This window comes from Arctopsyche grandis, chromosome 13, assembly GCF_051622035.1.
Source record: "Arctopsyche grandis isolate Sample6627 chromosome 13, ASM5162203v2, whole genome shotgun sequence".
In the NCBI taxonomy this organism is placed as follows: Eukaryota; Metazoa; Arthropoda; class Insecta; order Trichoptera; family Hydropsychidae; genus Arctopsyche; species Arctopsyche grandis.
In genome coordinates this window covers 12,239,093-12,251,602 of record NC_135367.1, presented here as the reverse complement: position 1 = coordinate 12,251,602, position 12,510 = coordinate 12,239,093, and the positions used below count along the sequence as shown (strand labels likewise).

At 34.9% G+C, this 12,510-nt stretch overlaps 2 protein-coding genes across 3 annotated transcripts; both read right to left on the bottom strand.

Moving 5' to 3' along the window:
* Positions 1–4,180: 4,180 nt before the first annotated feature.
* On the bottom strand, positions 4,181–7,188 carry LOC143920864 (uncharacterized). 2 transcript variants are annotated; one of them, XM_077443859.1, is made up of 3 exons: positions 6,969–7,185; positions 6,564–6,697; positions 4,181–4,875 (listed from the first exon to the last, which is right to left on the bottom strand). In XM_077443859.1, exons 1-3 carry the CDS (start codon positions 7,178–7,180, stop codon positions 4,847–4,849), a joined length of 375 nt encoding a protein of 124 aa, XP_077299985.1. In that variant the 5' UTR covers positions 7,181–7,185; the 3' UTR covers positions 4,181–4,846. The 2 variants fall into 2 exon arrangements, with proteins under 2 accessions (XP_077299985.1, XP_077299986.1); XM_077443860.1 differs by having other exon boundaries at positions 4,182–4,875; positions 6,961–7,188.
* A 1,120-nt stretch (positions 7,189–8,308) lies between these two features.
* Positions 8,309–11,412, bottom strand: LOC143921074 (uncharacterized). The gene is made up of 3 exons (XM_077444199.1): positions 11,251–11,412; positions 10,440–10,817; positions 8,309–10,357 (listed from the first exon to the last, which is right to left on the bottom strand). The coding sequence occupies exons 1-3, from the start codon at positions 11,356–11,358 to the stop codon at positions 8,603–8,605; spliced, it is 2,241 nt and encodes a 746-aa protein (XP_077300325.1). The 5' UTR covers positions 11,359–11,412; the 3' UTR covers positions 8,309–8,602.
* Positions 11,413–12,510: the final 1,098 nt, after the last annotated feature.

The window sequence follows — 12,510 nt, the reverse complement described above, 5'->3', positions numbered from 1 at the left end:
GTCTTTCGTGTCATGCGGGGAAGACGTGCTTCTGCGTTCTTCCCGCTATTACTCGCTTAAACCCGGCTATTGCACGAAATTTAACTTAACCATCTAATCACTTATTTTACTAATTGCATCCTAGTATAATTTAAGTGTAAAAATAAACAGCAAATCGGTCGTAAAAAGCGGTTTTATATCAGTTATTTCGAAAAATTTTGTGCTAATTTTTGTGTCAAATCGGTGTCAAACGAGATACATCTCCCTACCTGAATACAAAAAAAGGGTCCTTCGCCAGTCAAGTCGGTCCCACAGAAGCAATAAATCTTCCACATAATTGCTTCCAGCCAAAAATCTTTAACGAACTTTACTTAATAGAATAATAGCAAACAGAAACGGTGTTTCCCAACTGTCTATCAGTTCTTTTTCATATTTAAATTATATCAAAGTAATTCGTGTAATTTTATATTCTTTACTAAAGTTATTATTAAAATATTAAATTGCAAACCGCACTCACATATATAAATCCGTTGTCTCCAAAGAGGCGTCTCACGATAAAGATCTGTAAAAAAGATCTGTAAAAAAGTAGTATAACAATTGCTAATCTATTATTATCATAACTAACTACTTTCACTTACAAAGTAACCCTGTAAAATGGCATGTAATAACTCATAAGTGATCCAAGTGATACCTAGGATGACTATCTGTCAAAGCTGACCACAGAGAAGAGTCTATGGCGGTAAGAACTCACTCCTTGAATGGAAATCTCTCTCAAGTACCGCCTTTTTCTCAACACATCTTGGATAAATGCGAGAAAAATAATATCCAAACCTCCAACAAGGTAAGAGTGACGATGGATGATAGCTTAGCTAATAGAAACCTGTATCTAGCCACGTACAATGTAAGAACGTTATCGAGTGAAGGAAGTGTGCTTGCATTAGAGAATGAACTAGAAAGTATCAAATGGGATTTAGTAGGACTTAGCGAAGTAAGACGAAAACAGGAAAACCAAATAATCCTAAAAAGTGGTAACTGTCTCTACTGGAGAGGGCTACCAAATGGTAGAATAGGAGGAGTAGGGTTTCTTATCAATAAGAGAATAGAAAGAAATATTATAGAAATAAACGACATATCGGAACGTATATGCTATGTAGTATTAAGAATCTCGAGCAGGTACACTTGTCAAATCTTCCAAGTGTACGCCCCCACATCTAGCCACCCAGACGAGGAAATAGAAGACTTCTACGAAAAACTACAGGGCGCATACGATAATAGCCGCCACCACTTTAAAATAATCATGGGCGACTTTAACGCAAAAATAGGACAAAAGGCAAACACAGAAAGAGCAGTAGGCAATTTTGGTACCGGCCAAAGAAACGACAGAGGCGATCGCCTCATAGAATTCGCAGAACACAACAGGCTCTTCATCACTAATTCATTTTTCAGGAAAAACACCAACAATAAGTGGACTTGGGAGAGTCCTAAAGGAGACAGAAACGAGATCGATTTCATCCTAACAAATGCCCTGCACTCCGTTAAAGACGTTAGTGTTTTAAGTAAAGTAGATATAGGTAGCGATCACAGATTAGTCCGTGCCAAGATGGCCATTAATATAAATTGCGAACGTAGGAAATTAATAAAAGGATGCAGTAACTCTCCAGATTTCGCTCAACTAAGGTCTAGGAAAAAGGAATTCGAACTCGAACTTGGAAATCGATACGGGAAATTAAACCCAGAAGCAGACATCGAGGAATTGAACACTGTAATTAGTTCGGTTCTAACCTCAACAGGTAAGAAATTAGGTGGATTCAGGAAACAGATTAAATTAAGCAAAATTTCAGCGAAAACAAAAAACCTAATTAAGCATAAAAGGAATTTAGATAGGGATAATAATAAGCAAGAATACAATCTAGTAAATAAGGAAATTAAGAAGAGAATAGTCAGGGATGTCAGGGATTTTAATAGCAAGCTAATAGAAAATACCATTAAGAATAACCGTAGCCTGAAAAAGTGCAAACAGGATCTTTTCTTAGGCAAAAACCAAATGATCGCAATCAGATCAGAGAGTGGAGTAATAATTAGGAATAGAGAAGAAATCATAGACAGAGTTTACACGTTCTATGCAAAACTATACGAGAACGACAACGGCCAATTCCCCACTCTGGAATCGACACACGGCCAAAGGGTTCCTGCAGTATTGCCTAGCGAAGTAGAGGCCGCGCTAAAAACTGCAAAGAATGGTAAAACCCCAGGGGAAGATAATATTCCCATTGACTTACTAAAATGTGGCGGCCCCCCCCTAATTAATATCTTAGCTAGGCTTTTCAGCAAATGCATCCAGAACCAAGCTATACCAGAAGGATGGAATAACGCAACTATCATTTTAATACACAAAAAAGGCGACAAAAGCGATATCAAGAACTACCGACCCATTAGTCTACTTTCAGCGGTCTACAAGCTCTTCACGAAGGTTATTACAGAAAGGCTGAAGAATATCCTCGACGAGAACCAACCTATAGAGCAGGCAGGGTTTAGGGCAAATTTCAGCACAATGGACCACCTCCAAGTAGTTGGCGAACTAATCGAGCGCGCCAACGAATATCAACGGCCATTGTGCCTAGGTTTCGTCGATTATGAGAAAGCCTTCGATACAGTTAGTCATAATGCAGTACTTAACGCTCTAAAAACACAGGGAGTGCCGGAACCCTATGTGGGACTGTTAGCTGCAATAAATAAGAATGCCACAGCTTCGGTTAAAATTTTTTCAGGTACAGATAGATTTAGCATAGGAAAAGGAGTAAGACAAGGAGATACAATCTCGCCCAAGTTATTCAATGCGGTGCTTGAGGGAGTTTTCAGGAAATTGGATTGGGATACAGCCGGAGTAAGCATCAATGGTCGCTTTTTGAGTCACCTTCGGTTCGCAGACGATATAGTTTTAGTAGCTCGTGATTCAGCTGACCTACTTATCAGACTAACACAGCTGGATAGGGAAAGTAGAAAAGTAGGATTAAAAATTAACGTAGATAAGACTAAACTAATGTTCAATAGTTATTGCATGCCTGATAGCATCCCCTTAGATGATAAACCAGTAGAAGTAGTAAATAGTTATTTATATTTAGGTCAAATAATTGACATGTCTGGTAGTAAAAATGAAGAGATAAAGAGACGTATGAAATTAGGGTGGAGTGCATTTGGACGGATGAATGCTGTTTTTAAATCAAAAATGCCACTCTGCCTGAAGAAAAGGATCTTTGATCAATGCGTTTTGCCAGTGATGACGTATGGATGTGAAACTTGGACACTGAACGCCAAGATGCAAAATAAAATCCAATGCACTCAAAGAAGTATGGAACGCTGTATGCTTGGCATAACGAGGAAAGACAGGAAGCGGAACACGTGGGTGAGAAATATGACAAGGGTAGTGGACATAGTGAATAGAGTGAAGAGATTGAAATGGCAATGGGCGGGTCACGTAGCTAGGAGGATGGACGACAGATGGACAAAAGAAGTGCTTGAATGGTACCCGAGAGAAGGCAAAAGAGTAAAAGGAAGACCGCAAGGAAGATGGGTGAACGAAATTAGGAAAATGTGCGGAATGAGATGGATGAGTGTTGCGCAAAACAGAGACGAGTGGAAGCGTGTTGGAGAGGCCTTCATCCAGCAGTGGATGGCGAATGGCTGTAAATGATGAAATGATGATACATATATGGGGGTGGTATATGAGTACAAATATATATATATATATATATATTGATTAGGTAATATCGAACCATTTACAGAAGATAGAATATGTAAAATCAAAATTGTTTTATTTTAAAAAACGGACAGATTTATAGAATTCACAAATATCAAAATGTCTATATTGAAGTACCTACCTAGTTCGTTTTGTGACCCTCATTTATTAAAAAATGTTGCTAATTTATTGAAAAATGTGATTTTCAGGAAAGAGTTGAAAAAAATAGAGCAATCTAAAAGGTCGGGCTGCGGAGCTGATGAGATATATATATATATACCATCATCCTCGACATTTCACGAACTGAGCTTTTTGGCCAACGTAGAAAAACCCGTGCTGACTATGGTAATCATCTTGATTATATTACTACTTTTAGAAAATAATTTATTTATTAGGTACTATTCGACCACATCAACTTTAGTCTCGGCCCGATGATCAAGAAGTATATAAAGGTAAAAATAGAAACCAAAGTAATATAAAAACTTTATTTATATTACTTATTATATAGTAAACATTTTACATAAACAAAAAAACAAATTATAATGAAATACAATAATAAAGGAGGTATGTAAAAAATAAATGATGACTAGATGATTATGTTTATGTGTGATGTTGTTTGATGTTTTATAAAATTTTTTGAAGCCAACCCTTCTGTTATTCATATACCTGGATTGTATTTAATATTTTTAGGAATGTGGATAATTGGCGGACGTTTGGTAATGTGTGTTGATGGTTCCAACCCTTCTATTACTTGTATTTTGGGTAAATTGAAGCTAGTATTCTCGGGTATGTGGATAACATGTGGCGATGAGTTTGATAAAGATGTGAGAGATAATGAATTATTAATTTCAGTATAATACAAATTTTTCGTTTGAGCTTCATATATTATATTGTTTATGGCATGTGCTTTATCTAATTTTAGTTTCGGATTTAAGCCTTTTAAACTCTCAATCCAGGACGCACACATTAGATCGAAAGAAGTTTGGGGAGATTCAACAATGGGCCGAGACAGTATAGTGCATGCTTGTGCAAGCAGCTCATTTTTTTTGTTCGGCCTATTCTTTGTTATTTTCGGCACCTTCATCGTCATCATTAAGAGACGAATATATCAAAGACTCTTTTTGTACTACTTCATTTTGGTGTTGTTGAGAATAATCTTCCTGAAAAAAAAAAAAATAATTTAAAATTTTTCAGATGCCAACAACAGATGCAGAATGAATCGAAATCGCAAATGCATTTCGATTGAAATTGAAATCGAAATCCCAGGTGCATTGGAAGTCTAGATGGCAAACACATTGAAATTATTAAACCTCGAATTTCAGGTCCCTCATACTACAATTATAAAGGCTTTTATAGCATTATCCTCATGGCTTTGGTTAATGCGAGAAAAGAGTTCATCATGATTGATGTAGGAACAAACGGAAAAATCTCAGATGGTGGAGTTTTATTCTATACGAAATTTTGGGAACTCTATGAACAACGCAAATTAAATTTGCCAGAGCCATGTCCATTGCCCAACACCACGACGAATTTTCCATATGTATTAGTAGCTGATGATATTGCATTAGAAGAAGACAAAGACACAATAACTAGCCTTTCCACTTCTTTTAATCGAAATGCTAAGTCAGATGCAAAAACAGTCAGAGACGAGTTTCGACAGTATTTCTTCGATGAGAAAAAAAGAACAGCCTTGTAACCTTGTAGACACCGTGGTAGGTCAACCTATATAATTATCATTATTATTTACTTGTTTTTTTACTATACATATTTCTTTCTTGCTTTTTATTTTTTTACTATCTTTGTTATTCTTTTTTATGTATATTTGTATTATATTGATTTTTTTAAATAAAATAATTTCATTTGTGATCCGTAATTATTATTTACCGTAATAATTTTTCATATTGCTATGCTACATTATATTTATATACATATATTCAAAGACATGGTTATATCTAGTCACCGGACCCAGAAGGTGCCGCGTATTGTTCAAAGGTTGTAAATGCATTGTTAAAGGTTTGCGGAACCTTTTTTACAAAGGATTTACAACAATGTATAGCACTGTGACTATCCTACCTCTAGTTATATCGCACTATCATCGAAAATCACCATAAGCTAGGGTTGCCAAGTGTCATGGACAAAAAAAGAGAACATTTAACAAAAAAATGTTTATTTTACAATTTTCTTTATAATTGTGCGGGAAAAGATTATATCTATAAGGCCGGTCATACAGTGAGTATGTACCGTTTACCATGCACCCTCTTTTTTTGATATTTCGACTTAAGATCTTTCGATTTTCGATCTTTGCGTTTTCGGTAATATCAGATTCCGGCTCGTCACGTAGACCCCCATAAGGCTAAGGTATCACAATAATTTTTAAAACAAATTTACACAAAAGTCCAATTATCTCAAAGGAAATATTATATGACTTATTCCACTTTCATAATAACCGGAATATACATATGTAGTTAGGAACTTAAAAAGTGCGCTTAAAAATTAATTGTTGAATTTAATCATCTTCATTCTCACTCAATTTCATCACCTCTGTTGCTATATTTATTTATACACTGCTAATTTGATTCAAAAGTTTCTTATTTTCTTTATAAAATTCTAAACTATCCCATGTACGCGTTCGATGAATGCCACGTTTTTTCTATATGTATCTAAAAAAACCACGTCCCACATTCACCGCTGTCTGATTTCGCCCTCATGCCATCTTCATGGTGTTTAATATTGTTTTCAGTCCATTGTCGAATTACTATCATCGGGCCGAGACTAAAGTTGATGTGGTCGAATAGTACCTAATAAATAAATTATTTTCCAAAAGTAGTAATATAATCAAGATGATTACCATAGTCAGCACGGGTTTTTCTACGTTGGCCAAAAAGCTCAGTTCGTGAAATGTCGAGGATGATGGTATATGTATATATCTCATCAGCTCCGCAGCCCGACCTTTTAGATTGCTCTATTTTTTTCAACTCTTTCCTGAAAATCACATTTTTCAATAAATTAGCAACATTTTTTAATAAATGAGGGTCACAAAACGAACTAGGTAGGTACTTCAATATTGACATTTTGATATTTGTGAATTTTATAAATCTGTCCGTTTTTTAAAATAAAACAATTTTGATTTTACATATTCTATCTTCTGTAAATGGTCCGATATTACCTAATCAATATATATATATATATATATATATATATATATATATATATATATATATATATATATATATATATATTTGTACTCATATACCACCCCCATATATATGGAGAAGGGTGAGAGAAGTGACGGTGTAGTTTAGTCATGTCATCTCGCTTGGAGTTTCGATTCGTAGAAGGCTGTGATGTGGGTGTGGGTGTGGGTGTGCTGCGAACAATAAAAGTTGCGTGTTTAGATGACCAGTTATGAGTAGAGTACGATAATTGAACAATAAAGTGGTTATGAGGTGATGGTATGCACTGCATTTTGTTATGACAGAAGAAGCGGTATCACACGTTGGTTTACGGCCAGTACCTGGGGAGCTGCCACATTAGATTGGCCATGTTTAAGCGGTTTATATTACAAATACCGAGCGAAGCCGGGTAAATAGAAAGATAATTGAATAAAGTAATGAGCCGAGCAAATGTCGTAAATATGTTCGCGACACGCTCTCTGAAATACCGACGACATCCCCCCAAGGCAATCCTAGGGGTACTGCCCGAGTTATGGAGGGGCGTCGTGTGGCTCGCGGATTGGTGAAAAATTGGAACACGCTGTATGTTTCCACGCCGTCAAATAACGCGGTATCTACCGCTAGTGTTAACGCTACCATAAACCTTCTTTCGAAAAAGATTGTTTAGAAATCGCTTTTATTCAGAGGCATAACTAGAAAAATTGGGCCCGAATGCAAATTTTAACAAAAGGACCCCCCTTTAGTAGTTTTTTTTTATTAAAATGAATTGATAACACTGAGCAACAAAAAATCACGTTTTTGAGTTACCAGAGCGGAGACTAACCAATCTTTACTAACTTTGACCCACTAAATTCGAATATGATAATGATTTTTGTTGGTTGGTGATCGTTTACGAGATATGAGCGTTTAAAAATATGAGCGATTTTTACAGTTTTTTGGCTTTTGCGGTCTTTAACTCAAAATCTAGTATTGCTGTGCTCAAAGTGAGTATTGGAATCAATAGTCAGATGTTTTTCCTATTGATTGTGATATTTCATTGCTTTAAAATACTTATAATTTTATAAGTATTTATATTATATCTTAAAGTAATATACATATTAACTGATGTAACTCAACAAAGGCTTAAATTATCGACAATTTAATTTTACTTTCGATCTAATTGTAGTTATTGAACGTTTATACATGTCAATGTGCATTACATTTCTGCCATTGGTCCTTTTTTTCCACACTTTTGAACACGAAACGTAGACTTTGGCGACGTAGAAAATTTATTTCAATATATTTTTTGGCTGTCGATATATTTTTTATATAATTTTTTACTCGTGGAGTTTGGCGCCCAGGTGTTCTGCACCATCAAATCACCCCTTAGAGCGTCCCTGAAAGCACTAACGTAATAAGGATTCGCAATAAAATATATGTTAAATATATAAATTTAGAATTTATTACAAAAAAACAAGAATAAATATTTTCCTTTGATAGCATTAACTTGAAATATCAACAAAATGTTATCTATCCATACAAACTAAATGCGTTTTATATCGATACCTTTAATTTCTTAAAGAGATCTATAACAAATCCCTCCGATATAGCAAAAAACATAATCAAAAAATTATATCATTGCTGCGAAACTGTGTGAAGTCACCATTGAGGGAGATTAATAAAGCGCGTCATAAGATTCATATATTGCTTCATCAATGTTTGAAAGTGTACATTCTTATTCTTTAAATCGAGTGTGAGTGTTTAAATGTCGATTTAATTTACTCTTGGTTCCGAAAAATTTTGAGCATATATTACACTTGTGCGGTTTTTCCCCGGTGTGAGTTATCATATGAGTGACCAACGTGGATTTTTGTCTGAACGATTTTGCACAAATTTCACATTTATGAGGTTTCTCCCCAGTGTGATTCAACATATGCACTGCCAAATTAGATTTAGAAGCGCATGCCTTTAAGCATATTTCGCACTTGTGTGGCGTATCATCGCTGTGCAGCTTCATATGGACCTCTAAATACTGTTTTGATTTGAAAGACTTGAAACATATGACACACTCGTGCGGTTTTTCCCCACTGTGAGATCTCATATGTTGCACCAGCAGAGGTTTTTGAGTGAATGATTTTGGACATATGTCACAGTTGTGCAGATTTTCGCCGGTGTGAATCCTCATATGTACCTCCAAATTAGATACGGTCGGGAAGGATTTTAAACAGTTGTCACATTTATATGGCTTTTCCCCGGTGTGATACGCCATGTGTATAACTAATCGGGATTTTGATGAGAACAATTTGAGACACATTTCGCATTTATGTCGTTTTACATTTTCACCGGAGTGTATTTTCATATGTTCGTTTAGATTGTATTTGGATTTGTATGACTTTAAGCATTTATCACACATATATGGTTTTTCTCCAGTGTGAGTTTTCACGTGTTTAACCATCGTGGATTTGGATGAGAAAGATTTGAAACATTTATCACATTTAAACGGTTTATCCTCAGCATGAATTTTCATATGTTCGTTCAGGTTGTTTTTAGATATGAACGATTTCAAACATATATCACATTTATGCGGTCGCTCACCGGTGTGGCTGTACATGTGCGTGGCTAATTTTGATTTGGATGATAGTAACTTTTGACATATTTCGCATTTGTAGGATTTTAAATTGTCCCCAGTATGAATTTTCATATGTTCATTCAAGTTGGATTTGTATATAAACGATTTTGAACATATATCACACTTGTGTGGTCTTTCCCCAGTATGACTACACATGTGTGCAACTAATTTCGATTTGGACGATAGCGTCTTTGTACATATATCACACTTGTGAGCTTTTAATCCACTATGACACAACATATGTTCCTGTAATTTGTGTTTAAAAATGAAAGACTTAAAACAAATCAAACATTTGTGTGATCTTAACCCTGTGTGAATTTTCATATGTCTCACTAAGATAGATTTAGACGCAAATAACTTTGAACATTTGTCACATTTGAACGGTTTTTCCTCAGCATGAATTTTCATGTGTTCAGCCAGGGTGTTTTTTAATGCAAACATTTTCAAACACGTCTCACATTTGTGAGGTTTTTCCCCAGTGTGAGTAAACATATGTGCTACTAATTTATAATTCGATGATAATAATTTGTGACATATCTGACATTTGTGTAATTTCAACTCGTGACCTTTCATATGTTCATCTAACAAGTATTGAGAAGTAAAAGATTTTAAACATGTATTACAATTGTATGATTTTAACCCAGTATGAGTGTAAATGTGTGCTACTAATTTGGATTTCGATGGTAAAATTTTTGAACAAATTTCACATTTGTATGGAATCAGCTCATCGTGATTTGATATGTGTTCATTTAATTTATTTCTGTAATATGTTTGAACATCTGGACATGTCCTTTCCTGACATTCTTGAGGAGAGATTTCAATTTCGATCATGTTTTGAGGACACCAACTTTCTCCACCCATCTGCAAAATAAAACAACGATTAAAATAAATTTACATAATAATCAACATTAATTGAATTAAATAACGTATTCAAACTACATACCTGCGAGTTTTCAGTATTATCTTCATTACATTCATTTACATATTTACGTTTACCTTCTTGAGTAAGTTGAGGGTCTATTATTGCTTTCCCGATAGCAGGCTTTAAGTCCCTACTATCCAATTGGCTTGATTTTCTTTCTATATATTCGTCTTCAACATAAGAGTTACGCGTAGAGGATGGTGAATTTTTACCAAGCTCACTCTCCCACTTAAAGTCATCTAATGTGACTTCTTCCGTTTTGATATTTAAACGTTCGGCTAATCTTAATTTCAATATTTCATCATTCTGAATACAGATGTTTTTAAAACTACTAAATGATTCAAGTTTGGATTCGCACAATTGGCATATAGTAGCTGGTAACCCATCTTCTTGTTTCACCTACAAAAATAATATAAATAATTATTTGAATGTAATGTGCAAGCAAGAATAATGAAGTGTATAAATATACCTTAAAAGTCAATGTTATTCACATTCAAATTATATACGTTCTATGAATAGCATAGTAAATTATATAAAAATAGATCCAAAATGTATTTCTATAAACCTGTCTATTCTTAATCAGTCGCTTAAAGATAATTTAGATGTTCGTTTTTAAGTTATGGCAACAAACAAATAAGAAATTAAAAAAATCATACACAAAAAAATTATTTCCAATAAATCTAACAAAGCATTTGTGCTGCAAATAACTTAATTTTCGTTCTAAAGTGGTATATTAAAAAACCCTAATTGATGATATAAATCAAAGAGCTGTAAATGATACACATATACATTTGTTAATAGAAATAATAGCTATTCTAATATAAGAACTAACCTGTAGTTGACAGCAGCTCCAAATACGCTGCACCAGCAAGTCTAGATTATCGTAAATGGAAACAGATAATTCGATTGGTCCAGAAGAGAGACAAAGTCGACACTCCATCTCGCTACTATCCTTAGAACTTGAAATGTCACTTGAGCCTATAAAAATACAACAAGCAGTGCTACCATCTGTTCAATTTTAACATTATTTGTTGTTAAACAGAAATAATGTATACTTCTAAGATAATAGTATGGATTTATATTTTTGCAAACTTATGTAGCATTCAACAAACCCTTAGTTGATTTCAAAATCCTATATAAATTATAGTTTACTAGTTTATACTGTAATTGTGTTGGTAGCACTGTAAAGCACCGCCCATAAGGGACCATCAGGACGTATTCCTGCTCTGTGATTGGTCAAGTTTTAAAAAAATGAAATACATATCTTTTGACATTTAAAAATGTCATACATGATATTAAATCGAAGGATGGAATTTTTGGGTGCCAGATGTTCCGTGATCGAGATTTTAGTGATGTGTGCGAGATCGTTTTGTGAGGAATAATCACCGAACCATTTAATATACATATGTACAATCATTGGCATTTTGAGCAACTTTTTTTATAGTAGATCCTTATTTATAACTTTTTATTCTATGCGACTTTTAGTACGCGGGACATATGTGTTGACCGTGTCCCGGTCTAAGAAAACACCGTTTGTGTTTGTAAGAGGATCGTTTATTTTCGTTCAATTGTTACAATGGTTATTGTATGTACGAAGAGGTTGAGCTTCGAAGAAGTGATCTGGTTGAACTCCAGAGGTTCTCTCTGGCGTTGCGTGCTGCTGCGTGGCTATATATACGTTCTGGGTTGGTGCGTGCCGTGTGCATTTGCTTTGTCTTCGTTTCCAGGACACGTGTTTGACCTATTTTCGAGGCGCGTGCTCGATACATGTGTGGTTTATGGGGTCAGCGTGCCAGGACATCATTCGTTTGAGAATGCGGGCATGTGCCACGCGTTAACGACTTTCACGTGTTTGGGTATCTTGATTACATCACTGTTGGGTTTCGTTCGTTTTTACGATCGAGCGATGAATTCTTTCTTTTGGAATGGTCGAAGGGTCGTTGCTCTTGAGTTATGCATGTTTGTTCAGGATCGATGATGAGATCGCTGGTTTTGATTCGTATTAGCACAAGTTGTGCTAGATTCCTACAGACTTTAAAAAAACTAAAATCAAATAGTTTACTTAAGTAAATATATTTGTGACAGTTTTAGT

Excerpts from the sequence above, each read along its gene's own strand:
- LOC143920864 (XM_077443859.1), bottom strand. The coding sequence starts at position 7,180 with ATGCAGTGCATACCATCACCTCATAACCACTTTATTGTTCAATTATCG. Across the intron at positions 6,698-6,968 it reads TCTCCATATATATGGGGGTG|GAAAGAGTTGAAAAAAATAG; the intron begins GTATATGAGTAC and ends TGTGATTTTCAG. Across the intron at positions 4,876-6,563 it reads AAAAACCCGTGCTGACTATG|GAAGATTATTCTCAACAACA; the intron begins GTAATCATCTTG and ends TTTTTTTTTCAG.
- LOC143921074 (XM_077444199.1), bottom strand. The coding sequence starts at position 11,358 with ATGGAGTGTCGACTTTGTCTCTCTTCTGGACCAATCGAATTATCTGTT. Across the intron at positions 10,818-11,250 it reads GGAGCTGCTGTCAACTACAG|GTGAAACAAGAAGATGGGTT; the intron begins GTTAGTTCTTAT and ends TTATTTTTGTAG. Across the intron at positions 10,358-10,439 it reads ATAATACTGAAAACTCGCAG|ATGGGTGGAGAAAGTTGGTG; the intron begins GTATGTAGTTTG and ends TTTATTTTGCAG.